General features: G+C 32.4%; 1 protein-coding gene across 1 annotated transcript; it reads right to left on the bottom strand.

Moving 5' to 3' along the window:
- Positions 1-6,233: 6,233 nt before the first annotated feature.
- LOC105775672 (probable LRR receptor-like serine/threonine-protein kinase At3g47570) lies at positions 6,234-22,120 on the bottom strand. The gene is made up of 7 exons (XM_052622546.1): positions 21,728-22,120; positions 14,338-16,266; positions 13,639-14,296; positions 13,076-13,507; positions 12,706-12,812; positions 6,547-6,623; positions 6,234-6,465 (listed from the first exon to the last, which is right to left on the bottom strand). The coding sequence occupies exons 1-7, from the start codon at positions 22,118-22,120 to the stop codon at positions 6,234-6,236; spliced, it is 3,828 nt and encodes a 1,275-aa protein (XP_052478506.1).
- Positions 22,121-24,390: the final 2,270 nt, after the last annotated feature.

Here is a 24,390-nt window from a genome sequence, read left to right as displayed (position 1 = left end):
TTGAAATTGGTAAGCTTGTTTTATATCCCCAAAATGTCTTGGACTATGAAGCCCAACCATACCCCATTTGTCCCGTTTGTCCCACCACCACACCGCATGTTTTTGAAATGATCATGGTTACATCCTTGCTCTGTTTTTGCATAACACAAGGCGATCAAAATGGCTCTCGAGGTGTATGATAAGCTGTGTTAATTGTTGAATTTGATTCGGTTATTGCTGTCTCAATGGTGATGAATTCATCCACATGATAATTTGTGAAAACCAGCCAACGAACACAGTGAACTACACCAGCTAATCGATGGAAGCAAAGAGAATGAAACCTCGAGAGGAAACAGGGTTACTCTTCTTATTCTTGTCTCTGAAAACAGAGGTCGAGCATTATCCATACAAGTACAAAAAAAAAAAAAAGACTCAAAATAATTTCAAAAAGAGTAATGACGGATCAAAATGAAAACTTGTGACTAAAATGAGTCCACAGTAAAAATATTGTCAACATTTTGAATTTAATTTGCACTTACATAAAAATTGAATAATAAACCCTAAAATTAAAAGCATCATGTCCAAAAATTAATTAAAATTAATCACCAAAAATACGTTAGTTAAGTGCATTATTAAATTAATTACACGTGTATTTGTTTTTATGTGCTTTAAATCTGATTGAGCTTTCTGAACAATTCAAAATTTCATGAATATATCTATACAATCATTGTCAATATATTGATGAAATTTTGAATTGTGTGCTCTTTCACTCTATATGCCTTTCTTTTGATTTTACCAATATGTCTTACTATTTTTGGAAGAACATTTTTTTATTCAAAATTTAAACAACATTTGTCAATAGAGGTGTAACATCTCGAAAACCGAGTTAATAAAAATGGGTTAATGAAATTAAGAGTGATCACCATTCAGTTTTTGAATTAAGGTTATGAAAATAATGTAAAATGAAGTGATCTATTTTAGTGGTTAAGTGTGTTGTTTGTGTGTGTGAGGTTCTAAGTTCAAATCTTTTCTTTTGAATTTTTGTTATTTTTGTCCCAACCCCTATCCTATTGTGTGTGCAAAGGGAATATTTTTGCTAAATTTCTGCTTGTGCCGCCCATATGGTAGAGTTTGAGTGAATTTTGATTTCTTTGGGAATCTGATAGGATTAGGTACCTGATTTAGTGGGGGAGCTACTCCCTATCTTTTGTGTTTCAAAATTTTCCTTCTTTTTCACAGATTATTTTTCTTTTATTCCTTTCTTTTATTGTCTTCAAATTTCATGCTTGTGTGGTTGTGCGTGACTATAGTGTCAGGTAAGGTTGTGAAATCTTGTGGGTGATGGAGTTTTGTTTTGAGTTTTAAGTTTAAAGTTGAGGAATTAGCCTTTCAAGTGATTTTGGTATATCATATAGTCGTTGTATGCGCTGATAGGAGAAGTTCATGAGACGTTCGGCAACCCTCCAACAATCTATGTGTTGTTTTAGGTTGTTGCTTTGCAAGGATAAGTGATTAAAGTCTTAAACGAGGGCTGGTTCGGTTGTCTGGGCTAATCGTTCGAATTAGTGACTTGGATTTAGCATATCTCTGATGATTTTTATGTTTCAAATTGTTAGTTTAGGTACTGAATACTTGTTTGGAAATCTGTATCAGAAAACATATAGGTGTGTAACTCGATCTCGTAAAAATAATAAATGGCAGAAAGCTGAAAAATCCATTGTCGACGTCACACGGCGTGTGCCAAGCTGTGTGGCAGACTATATGAGCCACACAGCCGTGTGTCACACAGTCTAGCCTATTTGGGCCGTGTGGGCCAAATAAGAAAATTATATTACATATTGAATATGTTAAAAATGCTTTAATTACTATAATATTTGAATTGGTAAGTTAATATATTTTATATTCAACAAATCAAATAATAAAATTTATTTTAAGCTAATTACTACAAATAAAAATATAATATTTAAAAATAAGTAAAATTACATGCAAGCATTTGACATTAGAAGCTAGTAATGTTGAAGGGTTTAAGTTAAAAGATGTGATCTTTAATATTTATCTAAAACTTAAAATTTTAGGCATAAATGCAACTTTTCCACCATATTATTGGTGGAAAAATTTGCACTCTACTTTTTTTAATTAATATTTGTCATTATACTTTAATAATATGATTAATTTTGTCACATAATTTTATGTAATTAAATTTTCCATTAACTTTGAATTTTACTAAATTTTGTCACTAATCTTGACTTTTAATTCATTTTACCAATTAATATTGGTTTTGATGATTTGGAAATAAAATTTAACAAGAAAATATTATTTCAAGCATTGTATTTTAATAGTTAATAATAAGTTAATTTATAAAATATAATAAATTAATTTAGAATTTTATTTAATATTTATCACATAAAATTCTAAATTATTTTTTATATTTTAATATTTTATAAATTAAGTTATTATATTCAATAAAATTCTAAATTAATTTATTATATTTTATAAATTAACTTATTATTAACTATTAAAATACAATATTTGTAATAATAAACTTATTAAAATATAACATTAAAAGATAAAAATGAAAATGTTAAGTTTACTTTTTATGAATAATTATTTTTATTAATTATTAATAATATATTAATTTATTATTTTAAGTATTAAATTATTGTGGTAAATTTATCGTTTAACTTAAAAGTACAACGGCAAATATCAATCAAATAAAGTATAATGGTTCGAATCATCTTTATATCAAAAGAAGTATAGTGACAAATTTCAACTTTACCTTAAAGTATAGTGGCAAATTTGTACATTAATTCAAAAGTTTTAACTCATTAATTACAAATAAAAATAGGACAAAGTACAACAATAGTCACTCAATTATTCAATTCACTCTATTTTGGTCACCTGGCTATTAATTTTTGATTCAATCACTCAATTTTAGGAAATCAACTATTTTAGTCACTCTTGTTATTAACTTAGTAACGAAGTCTAACGTGGACTTTTTATTAGCCTAATAACAAACTTAATCCTGCAATATTTACACATTCTATCAATTTGTTCTTAAATCTTAAAAAATCAACAAATTTATCATTTTTGTTCTAATTATAAAAATAAAAATATTTATTAAAAAACATATATTTAGTTTTTAAATTATTAATTTATATTTACTTTTCTCATCAACCAAACATGTGAAAAACCTAGAAATTAAAGTTATTTTTTATTCAATCTCTTTTAATTTAGTCCCCTTTTTCTTTTGCTACATTAGTTCATCTCAAATGCCTAATTAAACCTCAAAAAGAAGCTTGAGATTAACAAATTTATAAACCCAGAAAAATGGTTGGGTTGACGACACCAACTCTGATAGCTTTACTTTTTGATACAGAGATAGTACCAATTTCAAGCTCTAGTGTTTTAGTGTCTTTATCATTTCTGGCTCAAGAATTGGAGAGAGGTTGCAAGTCAAGGCCATGGCATTTAATATTTCAAACTTCGTCAATTAAATGAAGGAAAGAACAAAGTGATAGATATTATTGAAAGTCTTTTTGTAGTTTCATGTTGTCAACCTTGGTAAACATCATCCCAAAGTTTAGAGTGCCTTTAATGTACCTGAGGACTCTCTTTGCAACTTAAAAATGGTTCACATTGCAGCAGTACATGAACCTGGATAGGAGACTAACTGCAAACATTATGTCTGGTCTTGTGGCTGTCAAGTAGAGCAGACATCCAACTAGGCTCCTATAGGTTGACTCATTCACTTTCTCGAATTCACTTTAGCTTGTCAGCTTTTCTCCAATAGCAATTGGAGTGCTAGTTGCTTTACAATTCTACATGGAGAATCTGTTCAGAATTTTCAAGGTAAATGCCTTCTGGCCTAAGAAATTTCCTTGTTGAGTCTGAAACACTTCCATGACAAGGAAATAGGACATTTCACCCAAATCTGACATTTCAAACATGCTCTCCATTTTCTTATGATCACTTCGGTGATCAATGTGACCTCTAGGCCGGGTTTTGGGGTATTACATTTAGTGGTATTAGAGCCAGGTTTGCAAAAACTTAGCCTGTGTTTTTATGTAACTGTGTGTGCGTATGTTCGTTTTGAAGAGAAAATTTCGAGAAACTATACCATAATGTTTTGAAATGACTTGTGATTGAAAAAACTTTTTTGCAAAAATGAGATGTCCAAGACTTCGATGTCGGTACGAGGTAAACTTAGGGAATTGTAAGATTAGTTCAGTAAGCTTATAACTGCAACATTTACACATTTATGCTTGTGTGCGATTTTAGAAATTGTAGATTCTTAAAGCTTAGGTTAGAAAGGACTAGAGAAATGCTTCAAGCTAGGTGTGTACATTGTGGGAAGGAGAGAGATCGCAGTCTTTCGAGGTTGGAGCCTCGATCTGTGAAGCGTGTTAGAACATATTTGAGTGGCAATAAAGGTTTTGTGAAGGGTGTCGGTAGTGGTGCAAGTGCTCCGTTTTGTGAGCACTGTAAGAAGCACCATCCAGGCAGTTGCTGGAAAAGGGCGGGAGCATGTTTTCGATACAGGTCCACAGAACATCGGATCTGGGAGTGTCTTCGATGACTTTAAGATAGGTATGGTTGTGTTCCGATGTTTTGATTAGAGCATAGTATTTGTGTGTGATAGGATAAATATGTATCTGCTTTAGTGGTTAAGTGTTTTGGCTGTGTGTAAGGTCTTGAGATTAAGCCTAGCATGGTAGTGCTTCGGGACTTGAGTGCGCAGCGGGAGCGTAGTGGTGTAACTTGTGTTACACCACTGTTCTGCCCCAAAATTTCTTTAAGGAGGGATAAGTTGTAGCACTCCTAATTTTAGGGTTAGAAGTTTTGAGTTTTGTGGTTAGGGTTAGTAAATAGGCTGTGTATTGTGTTTAGTTGCACGATTAAGTGTCAAAATGGGCTTGCTGGTCTGGTGGTTATGTGTATGTTAGTGTATCTTTGGGACGCGTGTTCGAATCCTTGTGTGTGCGTTTTAGAGAAATATTTTTTTAATTTGTTAAATAGTAGATTTGTTTTAAGTTTAAAAATAACAATTTAGTTTATTTCTACTTTTTTTTGTTACGACTTTTTTTTTTCACGTTCTCCTTTCCCTCTCCTTTGTTGCTTTTATTTTTCTTTTTCTTTTTTTTTCTTTTGGAAAACGATTTTGCTTGTGGATTTCATAGAGCTTTACTCCTTTGTTGTCGAGTCAGTGTCTAGACATCATGGATCGCAAATCAGGCGTGGGGTCCAAATCTTTTCTATTTTGTTTGCGAATTTTTGAGTCGATTCCATGAAAATTGGCATTTCACGTGTGTGTTTTCGTAATAGATTATTTGCGATGCTGCATTGCTGTTCTATGCTTAGAACTTGTTCAATTTGGTATGATTTTGGGTTATCGAGGGATGGGAAGTGTTTCGAGTGCAAAAGCATGATTTTTCAGTCTACTTTAGGGTGGTTTCATGACCACATAGGTGGCCACACGGGCGTGTGCCCCCACACGGACAGTCCACATGGCCGTGTTGAATTAGGAGTTAGAGTTCCAGGCCAATTTGGGGATTTTAGTCGATTCCCACATGGCCGTGTCCCCTGGGCACACGGGGGTGTGCGTTTAGGAATTAGGATTTTAGTGAATTGGTGCCACACGACCGTGTGGCTAATTTGGGGATTTAGAGATCCCACACGGGTGTGTGTTTTAGACACACGGTCGTGTCTGGTGGGCATACAGGTGTGTGATACCCTCATACAGTCGTGTCCACACTGTACTCTATTTTAGCAAAAATGGACAGAGAGTTACACGGCTTGTTCACACGGCTATGTCCCTAGCTCACACGGGTGTGTCCCTCAACCACACGGCCGTGTGCCTCCACCCACATGGGTGTGTTGACCCCCCACAAGGCCTAGGCATTTCCACACGTCCAAAGCACAAGGGCGTGTGGTCCTAAGTCACCAAATTTAGTTCTATGTATGTTTTTTTATCTGAAAATGTGTCTATGTGTTCCAACCCTTGGCTAGGCTTTAGTGAGGGTAGTTAAGACTCTGATCTAGGCTTCGGCTTGTGTGTTATTTGTGACTGTTGTGCGAGATGTCTGATTCTGAACCCGGTTAGCTGGGTGTGTGTGCATTTCTATTTTTGTCTAACTGTCTGGTAATGTGTTCATTGTTTCTGTGAGGTTGTAAGCATACATGCACTTGAATAAAGTAATTTTTGGGTTGGTTGTGAAGAGAATGAAGATTAATTCTGATCTGATCTGGCAGTCTAACTACAACATGTCTATACAGCGGTTTACCGTAATGCACTGTACTGCAGATACGCCAGCTTTGCTTCTTAAACCACCGATTTCTTGAGGAATTTGGTTGCAGAAACTGTTGCCCGCAAGATCCAACTCCCTGAGGAAGCTCAAATTTCCAATGTTGGGTGACAATGATCCAGAGAGTTTGAGGAACCGAAGTTTCAACTTGGTGACTCTTTGATGCTTGCAACCGCATGTAACACTGATCCATTAACAGAAGTGAATGGAGCTATTCCAGGACTCCATAATGTTGAGTTGATCACCAGTTATCTTGGCTTTGCACTGGAGTAAAGCTCGTTGATCATTGTCATTTCCTCTAACTACAGGGCTTGCTGTTGCTAAACTAAGCAAGTGAAGACGCTGCAAGTTGAAGAATGAGAGGAGAATCACAAGGAAAAAAGAGTTGGACGCTTGAAAATGTGTTATTGATGGCTCCATCAACTTGAAACAAATTGTTAAATGATAAGATTGATTTGTAAATGAGAGTGGGTGGCTCATCATGAAGAAGCAGAGTGCAATATATAGTTTTAGAATAATGATATGATCGTATTCTATCACTGTCATGGGCCTGCTTTAGTTAAATGCGTCTACTTGGAGTTGGTCTTTATGGTCAATATATTTTCTACTCGTAGAAAACAAAAGTATGATGTTTACCTAAAGTATGCGTCAATTGGTTCAGACTTATAAAAGTGACGTGGGTACCATTTGCATGGGCCTCCGCTCCTTATCGCATATATGATGTTTACTTAATTAAACATTGATTTCATATATAATGAAATGATAATGGGCGACTTCAAAGTAAACTCCGGATAGTTTCAGTAGGGTCACAATTAATCAGGAACGGTTCAACACCATATTTCTAATCAACTTTGTTTACTTTTCATAGCCAGAAACTATATTTTTTCTTTTTACAATGAAGGTCCAAATCTGAAGGTAAGGACATCTAGGGGTGAAGCCAAAATTTGTTTTTGAAGGAGCCGGAACTAGGTTGTTTTTTTTTACAGTAGTAAAAAATAATTTTATTATTTTAATAGCACATATTTTTATAATTTTAAGAGACTAAATCAATTTTTATTTATGAGAGGACCAAAGTGTAAATTTACCATATACTAATTTAAAATTGAGTAAACTACCTTGTTAGTCATTTAACTTTTAAGACGCTTTTGTATTGATCACCCCAAAAAATATTTTTTTAAGTATTGATTGGGGTAAAAAATTAAGGATTAAAATGAAAAGACTGTAAAAACTAAAATAGTACACAAATTGTTAATAAATTGGATAAATTGTTGAAAATATTTTGTGAAATATAATGTTTCCAGCCTTCGTACACGACCAATTTCTTGAGGAATCTGGTTGTAGATGTGGTTGCCCACAAATACTTAATTATAGGGTTTTTTTACCCAAAAAATATAAAAAAAATAACTAATTATGAAAAGGTATAGAAAATAGAATTATTACGAAAATAGGCATTTGTTATAATGTTTTGACGGTGCCACTTGACATATTGACGGCACCAAACTAAAATGTGATGATCTAAAAACTCTAGGGACCTCATATGTAAATTTCCTTTTTTAATTGGCAACTGAAAAACGCTTGAAGGGTGCCACTAAACTAAAATGTGATGATCTAAAAGCTCTAGGGACCTCGTATGTAAATTTCCTTTTTTAATTGGCAACTGAAAAAACACATAAGGGTGCCGCCTGATAGAATGGCGGCACCAAATTTTTAAATGGCAAATTGCACCTTAAACCCTTGTTTATTATTAATTTATATTTTCCTTTAACACCAAAAATAGATTGACCTCTTATCAATTAGTCTAAAATGTTTTTCTACCAAAAGTATTTTTGTAAGAAAGCCGATTCCAACTCGAAATAATAAGATTTTTCTAAAGCTTTTATAATTATAATTTTATACCTTGTCGTAAATAAAATTTTTCATAAAATTATAAATATTTTTAAAAATAAATAAAATTTATTTCCAGTTGAAATCAGTTTACTTACAAAAATACTTTTTGGTAGAAAAACTTTTTAGACTAATTGATAAGAGGCCAATCTATTTTTGGTGTTAAAAGAGGATAAAAAATAATAATAAATAAGGAGGGTTTAGGGTGTAATTTATCCTTTTAAAGTTGGCGGCAGTGTTTTTTTCAGCACCTAATTAAAACGGAAAATTTACATATAAGGTCTCTGGAGTTTTTAGATTATCACTTTTTAGTCTGGTGTCGCCAATATGTCAAGCGACACTGTCAGAACACCATAGTAAATACCTATTTTCGTAATTATTCTATTTTCTATACATTTTTCGTAATTAATTATTTTTTATATTATTTGAGTAAAAACCCTTAATTAAACATTGATTTCATATATACCGTCAAAATGTGGGTACCATTTGCATGGGCCACCGCTCCTTAACTTATTGCATATACTTAATTACACAATGATTTCATAAATAATAAAATGATAATGGGTGACTTCAAGGTAAACGCTGGATAGTTTCAGTAGGAACACCCATTCACAATTATTGTTTCAATTAGGAACACCCAAAGACTTCACCTGAAACAGATGCGTGATTTAGAAACTTTGAAAGTAAATGAAATATGCTTTACACATTTGGGCATTCATTTTAAAATATTTTTTTGGGTAGCTCCATCAACATGAAACAGTTTCTTAATTGATGAAAATGATTCGTATTTGAGAGTGCAATATATAAGTAGTTTAGGAAGTATGATATTCTCCTATGTGAATTGGTTCAAGTCTGAAAGTCATGTAGCTACTACTCTGATGGGGCTGCTTTAGTTAGAAGCATGCACTTGGTGTTGCTTTTTATGGTCCATGTTACTTTTTCCATACTTGCTATATATACTAAGTATGTTTTCTTTTTCTCAAATGCTTGACAACTGCAATCAATCAATGTTTAGTATTGCCCCAATGACTAATTACAGCTTCTAAAAAGCTCGAGTCGTGAGATGATTTTATACATATTCAATTTTATTATCCATCTTTTCTTTTTTTATTTTATTGGTTTTATTATCATCTCTAGGAGAGAGGATTGTATAAAACTGTAATTATATCGTTATCTCCATTCCTATCCTTCTAATAGGAGAATGACTAATTATATTTTTCTTCCGATTTTTAGCATTTTTGTTGAACATAAGTTTTTAGGAAAAAGTTAAAAATTAATATAGGAAAAATCTGATTTGTCATTCTCCTATTGGAAAGAGATAAAGATGGCATGGAATCATAGTTTCATACAATCCCTTCTATATAATCTAGTGGGTATAGTTTTGAGTTTATCGATATTTTAAGTAAATATATATTTATAGTTTAATTTTTACTTTTTATTAATTATATATATATATATATACATTTACAAGTTTTATATATTTATAGGAAATTATTTGGTACATTGCCGTATGCGTTTTAGACTCTACAAATGCAAATATGCTACGAGAGTATAGTAAAATATTTAAAATATAAATATTTAAAAATAAAGAGAAACATGTCAATTGTTTAAGGTTAGTTGTGAAATAAATAAAAAATACACTTTCAATGTATTGAATACAAACCCATATATTTATACTCTAATTATATTGTTTTGGTCAAAATAATAATTATATATTATATATACAAGCAAATATATCTCAATTACATTCATATGAATATATTTATATGTAAATATATAATCGTATAAATTGGTATGGATCGGTTGAAATATATCGAAACACATCGGAAGAATCAAAATCCATTAAAATTTTAATCAAAATAGAACATAAATTACTTGATATCGATTGGTGTTTAGATTGGTTTAATGAGATTGATTTGTAATTGACATTGCTTTGTCAATTGGTTCAAGTTTTCTGATTTTGAAAGTCATGTGCTTGCATGTAATTGACATTTGCATGAATATATTGACTATGATTGTATAGATATATTCATAAAATTTTGAATTGGTAAGAACAAGCTGCATCAAATTTAAAGTCCATAAAATAAATATACGTGTAATTAAATTGATAATGCACTTAATTAATATATTTGTGATGGTTAATTTTAATTAATTTTTAGATATGATACTACTAATTTTGATGTTTATTACTCTTCCCTTAATTGTTTAACGTGAGCTTTGTTTAGTCCTCCAATGTTTACATATTCTATCGTTTGAATTTAAATCTAAAAATTCAATAAATTTAGCCTTTAATGTTCACAAGATTTGTCATTTGAGTCCTAAATTATATAATATTATAAATATATTAAAAATTTAAAAAGTAAATATAGATTATAAAAGCATAAAAAGTATAAAAATATTTTTAAGATTTTTGTACCCAAAATGACTTTCAATAGTATCTTACTCTTTGTTCTTTTTTTCATTCAATTAATGAAGTTGAAAATAACAAATGCCATGACCTTGACCTACAACTCTTCAATGCTTGAGCTAGAAATGGTAAAAACATGAGAACACTAGAGCCTAAAATGGGCACTATCTATATAGCAAGGAGTAAGGCCGTCGTAGTTGGTGTCGTCAACCCAACCATTTTTTTGGATTTATAAATTTGTTAATATTGAGTTTCTTTTTGGGATTTAATGAGGCATTTGAGATGAACTAATGTAGCAAAAGAAAAAGAGAATTAAATTAAAAGATATTGAATAAAAAAATAATTTTAATTTTTAGATTTTTCATTGATGAGAAAAAGTAAATATGAATTAAAAAAGTTAAATATAAATTAAAATTTTAAAAGTAAATATAAATATATTTTTAAATATATTTTGTAATTTTAGACATGGAACTAAAATAATAAAATTTATAAATGTTGAGAGTTAAATTTATTATTATTTTTAGATTTAGAAATAAACTGATAGAATGTGTTAACACTGCAGGACTAAAATTGTTATTAGGCCAATAAAAAAGTACATGCTAGAAAGTCTATTACTAAGTTGACGGCAAGAGTGACTATAATATTTAATTTCGCAAAGTTGGATGACCAAAATAAAATGAACTGAATAATTTGGTGACTATTGTTGTGTCAAAATTGAAATTTGCCAATATACTTTTTGTTTGTACAAAGATTATTCGAACCTAGTCGATAGGTCACAATACTTTATTTAATTAATATTTGCCATTGTGCTTTTAAACTAAATATAAATTTACCACTATAATTTAACTTTATCTTGAATTTTACCATTTTATTTTTGTTTGATTGCATTTTGTCACTAAAGTTTAAATTTTAATGAATTTTACTATTCAATTTTAATTTCAATATATTTTGAAGAAAAATTTAAAAAAATAAATTATAAATTAATACTTAAAAGTAATAAATTAATATAGTATCAATAATTCATAAAACAATTATTAATAAATAGTAAACTTAATCTTTTAAATTTTTTATTTTTCAAGTGTTTCTTTTAATATTATATTTTAATAAGTTAATATTATTTCAAATATTTTATTTTAATATTTGATAATAAATTAATTTAGAATTTTTATTTAATATTTGAAATAATATTTTCTTGTTAAATTTTATTTTCAAATCATCAAAATCAGTATTAATTGGTAAAATGAATTAAAAATAAAGATTAGTGGCAAATTTTAGTAAAATTCAAAATTAATGGTAAAATTCAATTAAATAAAAGTTGTGTGACAAATTTAACTGTATTAATAAATTAAAATGTAAATATTAATAAAAATAAAGTACACTGAAAATTTCTATACTCACCAATATTATGGTGGAAAAATGGTCCTACCCAATTATTTTATGTCACATCAATAACTTTTTTAACTTAAATTAAAAGGATTAAAACAATCTCTACCTCATATTTAATTTTGTTTAATTTCTTTTTCTTTTCATCTGATATGATTTTATTTCCTCTCTCTCACCCTCTCTTCACTGTTAGAAGGAGAGGATTTAGGGTTTTGATGATTTTCCCAATTTTTTTCTTTCTTCATCATGTCCTCATTGTTACAAAAAAAAAAAAAGATTTTAAGGTTTTGGGCAATTCAAAATTAGCAATAGAAGAATTATAGGCTGAGCAAAAAAATGGAGCGATTACAGAATCAAGTTTTATCTCTATTTCTACCGATTAAAATCAATGGTTTTTAATCTTTTTCATTCAACTATAAAATAGTCATTGAATTTAGTTCATAACAATATTTTTATTTTTTTTATTTGTTGGAAAAAAAGAAGAAGCAAAATTAAAGTAAAAATATGGGAAGTAACCCTTTGGAAATTTCTGTCAATACATATATGCAGTGGGGAGTGACCCCTTCTTGTATGCCAAGTCTTTTCTCTCCTTGTCAAGGAGGGTTCTATATTTTTATAGGGGGTTGATTTTCACAATGGGTTTTCGCCGTTTGTCGATACATGGACACAACTGTTGAATTGGTTGTTCATTGAAAGAAAAGAAAACGAACCACTAGCATTATTGTTCAAGACATTTTGGGGATATAATACAAGATTATCAATTCCAACAGCATAAAGTTCCCATGAATAGCCATTGATTGACATGTTCAATAACATTATTGATACAATATGATCCAGAACAACATTGTTACTAAAGTCTGATTTGACGAGGATCTAGTACTGGAAAAACTCCATATTTATTCTCGTTTCTTTAAGTGGAATGTGAACAAAAGAAAAGAGAACAGCGAGCACTTTTCCGGACCTAAGCATCTCAAGTCATCCATCCGACCCCTTAGATGCCTGCAACTTAAGAAACAAGGATTTACTTCAGCACATCATGTGTCATCAGAAAAGTAGCCGAAATGTGCCTTTAAGTGATGAAATGATTGAGTATTTTGATAAGATAAGAAGACACTATTACCTGTTGGTTTAGCATCATATGCAGTTCTAATCCCACGATATAATCGAGTTGGACGGAGAAGCTTGTCTCTAATAGAACAAAGCTGGGTAACAACATCGCTCATGTCCATCCGTTCACTCGGTGATTCAGCAGAACAAGTGAGTCCTATTTTGAATATCGAATTCAAGCATTGAAGATATTTGTCGTTTCCCAGGTTGTTTTCATTAAGAGTGATGTCGGCTACTGTTCCTCCTCTGACACTCTCTTGAAGAAGAATGGGATCTATAATCTCAACCACTCGATTGGGCAAAGCAGCTTTGACAAAGTTGTGAAGACTTAAACCTTCTTTGAACCTTTCATTCGTTGGCCTTTTCCTTGTTAACATCTCTAACAAGAGGATGCCATAGCTATATACATCGCCGTTTATTGACAACTCGCTTCCCATGCCATATTCTATAATTAATTCATCACAAAATATATATATTAATAATTGTAGTGGAAAACCTCTAAATATACAACGAGAGTGCTTTTAGATGGATTTTTTTTCTTTTAAATAATGAAAGAAATGAAAAAAGAGAACATACCAGGTGGAGCATAGCCGATAGTTCCTCTTAATCCAAGGGAGCTTGATTCATTAGTAGAATGGTTAAGCTTATCCCCAGAAAGGATTTTTGCTAAGCCGAAGTCACTTATATGACCAACCATTTCCCCATCGAGTAAAACATTGCTTGGCTTGAGGTCACAATGAATGATCGGCGTCTCACAACGATGATGCAGATATTCCAGTGCATGAGCAACATCTACGGCCACATTAACTCTTTGAATGAAGTTTAGGTTTCTCATCGTCTCTGGTTCATTCATGCCAACAGATGAATGTAGCCAATCCTCCAAGCTTCCATTTTCCATGAACTCATAAACCAATGCTTTAAAATCATTGCCTTGATAATCGATACCTGAAATGGCTGTTAATACCTTGACAAGATTACGATGTCGAATGTTCTTCAAAGCCTCGCATTCAACCAAGAAACTCCTGGAAGCTCTATGATTCAGAAGATTAAGCACCTTTACTGCAATAACTGCTCCATTCGCTTCAAGAATTCCTTTGTATACAGATCCGAAACTTCCCAAACCAACCAAATTCTGGGGGGAGAACCGTCTGTAGCCCTTAGGATGCTTTGGTATGATAACTGTAGAAGGGAATTTTCTACGTGAGTTGTCGTTGGCTTCTGCTCTTTTTTCTTTCTAAACAAAATGATGAGCAGAATAGAGAATACTAAAGTCACTCCTGAAATCACAACAATTATTGTGATCTTCAATTTAAGGGAAGTTTTTGATGATGCTTTGGAGTTACATCTTGACAAGTGTAACTCAGGGATGCCTCCGCAAAGCTTATTATTTCCCTCAACAAATATAGCACTTGTATTCTTGAACACTCCTTCACTTGGTATCACTCCTTCAAAATTGTTGAAAGAGAGATTTAAGTACTTTAATGTCCCAAACCTCACAAGAAATTCTGGAATCCCACCAGAAAGATTATTGTTGGATGCATCCAATGCCTCAAGACCCCTCAATGAACTCAAATATGGAGGAATTGGCCCTTCAAACAAATTGCCCTCCAAATACAGCTCGACCAGACTTACACAACTCCCAAGGTTGTTTGGAAGCAAACCAGATAACCTGTTGTGAGAAACATCCAGTTGGCCTAGATTTTTCAGTTTTTCTACTTCAACAGGAAGCTCACCAGTCAAAGAGTTTGACGATAGGCTTAGTAAAATGGACAAGGATGATAGTCCTAGTATTTCGGGGGGTATTGGTCCACTAAGATTATTAAGAGAAAGATCCAGTAGAATCAAATTTTTGCAATTACCTAGACCTAAAGGAATGCTGCCCTGAAGACTGTTAAAATATAAAACAAGTTCGGTTAACTCTGTTAAATTTCCAATGGAGTGAGGAATAGTCCCAAAGAGATAATTACTGTGAGCGTCAAATATATTTAGCTTCCAAAGCCTCCCAATATCAAAGGGAATGGGTCCTAATAGTTGATTTTGTGCTAAGTCTAGCAGCTCCAAATTGATGAGATTTCCAATCTCATCCGGAATTTTTCCCAAAATGTTGTTCCAACTCATCGATAAACCCTGAAGTGTGCTAGAAAAATTGCTAATGCATTTTGGAAATTCCCCTCCAAAATTATTGTCGGGTATAGATAGAAATCCTAGTTTTGTATTGTTGACTAAAGTGCAAAGAAAGTTCAAGTCACCTTCTCTCCCATGTCCCAAATGGTTTCCTCCTAGTTCAAGCCTAAACAAGTTATCCAACTTTTCTAATGAAGGTACATTTCCATCAAGCATGTTATCATAAAATTGAAGAACATCCAAATTCGGGGCATTGGATATTGAAAGTGGAATTTGCCCAGAGATTTGGTTATCCCCTACAGAAAAGTACTCAACATGAGGCATATTGATTTCTAAATCAGAATGAAGAGTACCTTCAATCCTGTTTGCACCAATATCAAAAATTCTAATATTGGAGAGATTGAACATTGGGACAGGAACAATACCAGAAATCGCATTTCCGTATATGGTGAAAAATGAAAGGTTTCTCAGTCGTCCAAAAGATTCAGGTATAATCCCACTTAATGCATTATACGTTAAACCAAGTCTCTCCAGCGATGACAAGTTCCCCAGTGAAGGTGGGATATTCCCTCTCAAACTATTGTTGAAAAAACCCAATACTTTTAGGTTTGACAAGAGACCCAGCAAAGCAGGTATTTCTCCCGTTAGCTGGTTGGTTGTCATATCAATATATATAAGCTTAGAACAAGCAGATAAATTGGACGGAATTTCACCACTGATGGAGTTATTGGAGAGGTCTAATGTTTCCAGTCTTCTTAAACCACCGATTTCTTGAGGAATTTGGTTGTGGAAGCTGTTGCTCGCAAGATCCAACTCCCTGAGGAAGCTCAAATTTCCAATGTAGGGTGACAATGATCCAGAGAGTTTGAGGAATGGAAGTTTCAACTTGGTGACTCTTTGATGCTTGCGGCCGCATGTAACACCGATCCATTGACAGAAGTGAATGGAGCTATTCCAGGACTCCATAATGTTGAGTTGATCACCAGTTATCTTGGCTTTGCACTGGAGTAAAGCTTGTTGATCAGTGTCATTTCCTCTAACTACAGGGCTTGCTGTTGCTAAACTAAGCAAGTTAAGACGCTGCAAGTTGAAGAATGAGAGAAGAATCACAAGGACAAAAGAGCTGGACGCTTGAAAATGCTTTTTTGATGGCTCCATCAACTTTAAAAAATTTGTTAATTGATAGGATTGATTTGTAATTGAGAGTGCGTGGCTCATCATCAAGAACCAGAGTGCAATATATAAGCAGTTTTCCGGCTATGGAATTTCAGTGGCAAAGAATTTCGGATTCCTTAAATGTGGATATTGACTGTTTCAAATCATCTGGTAAACTGATTATATGATTACGCAAAGCAGTCCAGTCCATTCCAGTCCAGTTCATCAATCATCAACCCTTCTCTTCCATCAACTAATCAATCAAAGATCTCCACTGATTGGCTAGCTGTTGAAGACTTTGGAAGTTATGCATCTCCTGTCAATAGATGTAGAAGATAGTGGGATCGAAGAATATCTTTGATTAGTGCTATGTTAATGGCACAAGACATTGAGTTGTTAGTAATGATTATGAAGAACAACCCCCCAAGTCTTGCACTATAAAAAGAGTTTACTGGAATTTTAAGCCAAGCCATTCAATTGGTCTATGGTTGAAGCATTTGGCAAAAACTACACCAAGGAGTCCGAAGAAACTTTGATTGAAACTAGGAAATGGGCAAGTCGCTAACAAAGAAAACAAATTACAAGAATAATCACTCAACTATTCAGTTTGTTCTGTTTTGTCATCCAACTATTAATTTTTTTCGTTTCAGTCTTTCAACTTTTCAAAATTAAATATTTTAGTCACTCTTCCTTTAGTTGCCTAATAAAAGTCTAAGGTGAGCTCTGTTTTATTAGCTTAATAGTAAATTTAACACTCCCATGTTTATACATGTTATCAATTTGAGCTTAAAATTTAAAATTTTAACAAATTTATCTCATAATGTTTCCAAGATTTATCATTTTAGTCCTAATATATAAATTTATAAAAAAATAAATGTTAAAAATGTTATTACAGATGTTGATAACGGTAATAGAATGACAGCAAAATAAGAAAAAAAAGAACATACAGATTTTATGTGAAAACCCTTTCAAGAAAAAACCACGCAGATGAGAAGAAATTCACAATGTTAAAAACTAATGATTCAAGAGGAGTTTCTACTACATTTATTTAAAGGTTAAAAAATCTTGTTCAAAAAATCTTGTTCTAATCAATGTCAAATAGAAGAAGTGTAGTTCTATACGGAGTCTACTTGTGCGGCATGGTCCATATCACGGGGGTCGGGTCGCAACCCCAATCGAGTATTATGCTTAATGGGGATCTATGGTGGGCTTCAACCTTTCACCCCCACATACTCCCTTATTTTGTCACTGTATTTTATTTATTTAACAAGTGATTGGATTCAGGTCACACAACTCTGACAAAAAAAATTAAAAGAGTATAAAAATATTTTTAAGATTGTTGTGCCCAAAAGACTTTCAATAATATCTACCACTTTGTTGTTTCCTTCATTCAATTGATGACATTTGAAATATCAAATGCCATGGCCTTGACCTGTAATCTCTCTCAGATACTTGAGCTAAAAATGATAAAAATGCGATAACACTAGAGCTTGAAATTGATACTGTCTCTATAGCTAAGAGTTAAGCCATTAGATTTGGTGTTGTCAACCCAACCATTTTTCTGAGTTTATAAATTAGTTAATTTCAAGCTTCTTTTTGAGGTCTAATTAGGCATTTGAGGTGAACTATGTAGCAAAAGAAAATGGGGACTAAATTAAAAGAGATTGAATAAAAAAATAACTTTAATTTCTAGGTTTTTCACATGTTTGGTTGATGAGAAAAAGTAAATATAAATTTTAAAAATTTTATATAAATTAAAATTTTAAAAACTAAATATAAAAATATTTTTAAATATATATAATTATAATTTTAGAATTAGAACTAAAATGATAAATTTGTTGATTTTTTTTAAGATTTAGGAACAAATTTATAGGATATGTAAATATTGCAGGACTAAATTTGTTATTAGACTAATAAAAAAGCCCACGTTAGAGTTCTGTTACTAAGTTAACAACCGGAGTGACTAAAATATTTGATTTCGCAAAATTGAGTGGCTGAATAAAAAACTAATAGTGAGGTGACCAAAATAGAGTGAATTGCATAATTGAGTGACTATTGTTGTACTTTGTCCTATTTTTATTTGTAAATAATGAGTTAAAACTTTTGAATTAATGTACAAATTTATCACTATACTTTAAGGTAAAGTTGAAAATTGCCACTATACTTTTTTTTTATTCAAAGATGATTTGGATTGATATTTGCCATTCTACTTTTGAGTTACGATAAATTTACCACTATAATTTAATACTTAAAATAATAAATTAATATATTATCAATAATTAATAATTAATAATTAATAAAACAATTATTCATAAAAAGTAAACTTAACATTTTCATTTTTTATTTTTCAAGTGTTTCTTTTAATATTATATTTTAATAAGTTTATTATTTCAAATATTGTATTTTAATAGTTAATAATAAGTTAATTTATAAAATTTAATAAATTAATTTAGAATTTTATTAATATAATAAGTTAATTTATAAAATATTAAAATATAAAAATAATTTAGAATTTTTATGTGATAAGTATTAAATACAAATTCTAAATTAATTTATTATACTTTATAAATTAACTATTAAAATACAATATTTGAAATAATATTTTCTTGTTAAATTTTATTTCCATATCATCAAAGCCAATCTTAATTGGTAAGATGAATTAAAAATCAAGATTAATGGCAAAATTTAGTAAAATTCAAAGTTAATGGAAAAATTCAATTACATAATAATCATATTATTAATGTATAATGACAAATATTAATAAAAATAAAGTACAATGCAAATTTTAATATGCACCAATAATATGGTGGAAAAGTTGCATTTTATGCCTAAAATTTTAAGTTTTTATGTAACGCCCCAAAACCCGACCTAGAAGTTTAAGTCGAAACCCAAAGGTCACATTGATCATCAAAGTGATCATAGGAAAATCTTAGTTTAACAAACCGAAAGACATAACAGTATTTAAGTTGTGTAAAAACTCTCAGTTATAAAATCCTGATATTTCAAAAGAAAATGTAGTCCCAACAACACTTACAAGCGTAAAACACAAAATTTCATACCACAGTTTTCAAATAATACTTACAACACAAATTATTTAATTATAATAAAAGTTATAATAACACCATTAGAGCCCGTTTTTAATCGTGACTGTTCGAGACCTCCACATACCAAGCCCAACATCAGAACACGTAAACGTACATGAAAGGGAAAACACTAAAGGGGTGAGCTACACGAGCTCAGTGTGAGTATGACATATGACTAATAACAGAATTACAAAAATCAATTCAGTAGTGAAACATACTACAAATATACATAGAATCAGATAGTAAACTTGGAACCAACGTCCCAACTGAATGTAACAACTCAAGCACACTATGCCATACACAGACACTCAGTCACAAGTGTTATTCAGTCAGATAGAATATAGTCAAGTAATCTTACACCCAGTCACTCAAACAGATGCGCATGAATGCAGTCAAGTAATGAAAACCCACCCATCCAGCCAATACACCTCTCCATCCCCCAATCATACCCCAAAAGAGCTGTATAAGCTCATCCAACCAAAACACACCACATAGGACCTCGAAAGACCTATCCAACCCTACACACCATGTATGTGGACTAAGCTACTCAGATAATAATAAGCAGCAAATCTAGCATATATGTAGTATAGTGCATTATGGTAAACCGTTGTATAAATATTTTGTATTTAGACTGCTAGATTAAATCAAAATCAATCTTCCTTCTCTTCACAACTAACCCAAAAATTACTTTATGCAAGTGCATGTATGCTTACAACCTCACAAAAACAATGAACACATCGACAAATAGTTAGACAGAAACAGACATGTATACACACCCAGCTAACCGGGTTCAAAATCAGACATCTCGCACAATAGCTCAAATCAGAGTCTTAACTACCCATACTAAAGCCTAGCCAAGGGTCAAAACACACAGACACATTTTCAGATAAAAAAACATACACAAAACTAAAATTGGTGACTTAAGACCACACGATCGTGTGCTCTAGCCGTGTGAAATGCCTAAGCCGTGTGAGGGGGTCAACATGCCCATGTGGGAGGAGGCACACGCCAGTATAAGCTAGGGACATGGCCGTGTGAATAGGCCGTGTAACTCTCTATCTATTTTTGCTAAAATAGAGTATAGGGTGGACACGGTCGTGTGAGGGTATCACACATCTATGTGCCCACCAAACATGATCGTGTGTCCAAAACACATGCTAATGTGGGATCCTAAATCCCCAAATTAGCCACATGGTCGTGTGGCACCAATTCACTAAAACCTTAACTCCCAAACGCACACGCCTGTGTGCCCAGGGGACACGGTCGTAAAATAGACTAAAATCCCCAAATTGGCCTAGAATTCTAACTCCTAATTCAACACAACCATGTGGATCGCCCGTGTGGGGGCACACACTCTTGTGGCCACATGTGTGGTCATAAAACCACCCTAAAGTAGACCCAAAAATCGTGCTTTCGCACTCAAAAACTTCTCATCCCTCAATAACCCAAAATCATACCAAATTAAACAAGTTCTAAGCATAGAACAATAAGGTAGCATCGCAAATAACCGGTTACTAACACACACGTGAAATGTTGATTTTTATGGAATCGACTAAAAAATTCACAAACAAAATAGAAAAGATTTGGAACCCACACCTGATTTGCGATCAATGATGTCCAGACACTGACTCGACAATAAAGAAGCAAAGCTCTCTGAAATCTGCAAGCAAAATTATTTCCCAAAAAAAGAAAAAAAAGAAAAAAGAAAAAGAAAAGCAACAAAGGAGAGGGAGAGGAGAATGTGAAAAAAAAAGTCGTAACAAAAAAATAAAAATAAACTAAATAGTTATTTTTAAACTTAAAACAAATCTACTGTTTAACACACTATGATTCAAACACCTGTCCCAGATATACACTAACATACAACTAACCACCAGACCAGCAGACCCATTCTGTCACTTAATCACGCAACTAAACACAATAGCACAACCTACTCACTGACCCTAAATACAAAACTCAAAACTTCTAGCCCCAAAATTTAGGATGTTACAACTTACCCCTCCTTAAAGAAATTTTGTCCCTGAAATTTCCAACTAAAAGAAAGTTATATAACATAAGCTACACCACTATGCTCCCAATATGCACTTAAGTCTAGAAGCGCTACCATGCTAGGCTTGAACTCAAGACCTCACACACAATCAATACACTTAACCACTAAAGCAAATACATATTTATCCTATCACACACAATTACTATGCTCTAATTAAAATGTCAAAACATTCACAACCATACCTATCTTAAAGTCGTCGAGGACACTCTCAAATTCGATGTTCTATAGATCCGTATCAAAAACTTGCTCCCACCTTTTTCCAGTAATTATCCGGATGATGCTTCTCACAATGCTCACAAAATGGAACGCTCACACCACTTTCGACACCTTCCGTAAAACCTTTATTGCCACTCAAATATGTTCTAACGCGCTTTGTAGACCGAGGCTCCAACCTCAAAGGATTGTGATCTCTTTCCTTCCCACAATATACATACCTAGCTTGAAACATTTCTCTAGTCCTCTCTAACCTAGCCTCAAACATTTTCTCTAGCACTTCCTTCACTACCCGAGTCAATGTCTTAGTACCAAGCTTCAGGTTATCGTTACCTGAATTAGGTTGAATCGCATTGACCTCCGACTCTTGAACAAACACACATCCCAGAAAAGTAGACGACTCATTGTGATCTTGCTTACATTTAGAATCCATATCGATCTTGTATTTAAGCTTTAAGAATCTATAATTTCCAAAATCACACACAAGCATAAATGTCTAAATATTGTAGTTATAAGCTTACCGAACTAATTTTACAATTCCTTAAGTTTAGCTTAGACCGGCATCAGAGTCTCGGACATCTCATTTTTGTAAAAAAATTTCAATCACAAGTCATTTCAAAACATTAATATATAGTTTCCCAAAATTTTCTCTTTAAAATGAACACATGCATGCACACAGTTACATAAAAACACAAGCTAAGTTTTGCAAACTTGGCTCTGATACCACTAAATGTAAGGCCCCAAAATCTCAGCCTAGAAGTTTAAGCCGAATCCGGAGGTGACATTGACCACCAAAGCGATCATAGGAAAATGGATAGCATGTTTGAAATGTCAGATTTGGGTGAAATGTTCTATTTCCTTGGCATGGAAGTGTTTCAAACTCAACAAGGAATTTTATTAAGCCAAAAGGCATTTACCTTAAAAATTCTGAACAGATTTTCCATGCAGAATTGTAAAGCAACTAGCACTCTAGTTGCTATTGGAGAAAAGCTAACAAGCCAAGGTGATTTTGAGAAAGTGAATGAGTCAACCTATAGGAGCCTAGTTGGATGTCTGCTCTACTTGATAGCCATAAGACCAAACATAATGTTTGCAGTTGGTCTCCTATCCAGGTTTATGCACTGCTGCAATGTGAACCACTTTTAAGCTACAAAGAAAGTCCTCGAGTACATTAAAGGCACTCTGAGCTTTGGGATGATGTTTACCAAGGTTGACAACATGAAGCTGTTTGGTTTTATTGATAGTGACTGGACATGATCAATAGATGACATGAAAACCACCTCAGGGTATTTGTTTACCCTTGGTTCAACTATTTTTATTGGAGTTCAAAGAAACAAACTATTGTTGCTCAATCAACAGCTGAGGTAGAATATGTAGCAGTTGCAGTAGTTGTTAACCAAGCAATTTGGTTAAATAAGATCATGGCAGATATGAATTTGCATCAAAGAGAAGCAACAGATATCAGATGTGATAACCAACTTGCTGTTACAATTGCAAAGAATCTAGTGTTTCATGGGAAAACAAAGCATTTTAAGATCAAGTTTCATTTTGTTAGGAAAATGGAACAATCTCAAGAAATTAGATTGGTTCATTGCAGTTTTGAAGATCAGTTAGTAGATATCTTGATAAAGCCTCTTTGTATGTCAAGGTTCAAGAATTTGAGAGCCAAGTTGAGAGTTTACAGCATGCAAGCCAAGGAGGAGTGTTAGAGGATGGCTTACATGCAGACCAAGGTAGTTCAAGCCATGCAAGTTGCAAGCTAAAGCATATGCTGTTGTTTTGTTACTTTTTAGTTAATGGTTTATTGCTTAGTTAGATTAGAACTAAGTTAGTGGCATGCTTGATGTAATTTGGTGCTGATAGATTCGATAAATCAGCTTAATCAAGAGTGCAAGCAAAGTTTTTCTAAGTTTCAACAACATGTTAGTAGAGTTAGGTATGTTTAGGTAACATTTTCATTTTTGACAAGCTAATTGCTTAGTATATGTAATGCCTTTTGTTCTTAATGAAATGATGATGAATCTTTTAGCAAATTCTGCTTCTTCTTTTGGTTTTTGTCAAACATTCTTTTTTTTATAACTTAAGCTTAACTTCTTTATTTGTTTATCAAGATATTGAAGGTTAAAGCTTAAGTTTCTGTTGAAATTCCTTATTTTGTTTTCTAAGATCCAACAAACACGATAGTTCTAATCAACTTTGTTTACTTTTCATGTATGTAAATACTATATTTTTCTTTAACTACAGGGCTTGTTGTTGCTATAGTAAGCAAGGTAAGGCCCTAAAAGTTGAAGAATGAGAGAAGAATCACAAGGAAAAAATAGCTAGATGCTTGAAAATGTTTTTTTGATGGCTCCATCAACTTTAAACAATTTGTTAATTGATTTGTATTTGAGAGTGCAATATATAAGTAGTTTTCCAACTATTGAATTTCAGTGGCAAAGAATTTGGGAATCCTTAAATGTGGAGATTGACTCTTTCAAACCCTCTGATAAACTAATTATATGATTAAGCAAAGCAGTCCAGTCTAGTTCATCAATCATCAACCCTCTTCTTCCATCAACTAATCAATCAAAAACCTCTCTGACACTAGATGGTGATGGAGGATGACTCATACCGTAACAAAAGACTTCGAAAATTGATTGGGTAGTTGTTGAAGACTTTGAAATTTATGCATCTCCTAATAGATGTAGAAGATAGTAGGAT

The sequence above is a fragment of the Gossypium raimondii genome, chromosome 10 (assembly GCF_025698545.1).
Source record: "Gossypium raimondii isolate GPD5lz chromosome 10, ASM2569854v1, whole genome shotgun sequence".
In the NCBI taxonomy this organism is placed as follows: domain Eukaryota; kingdom Viridiplantae; phylum Streptophyta; class Magnoliopsida; order Malvales; family Malvaceae; genus Gossypium; species Gossypium raimondii.
The sequence above is the reverse complement of the archived record's forward strand: the minus strand, read 5'-3'. Positions and strand labels throughout refer to the sequence as shown.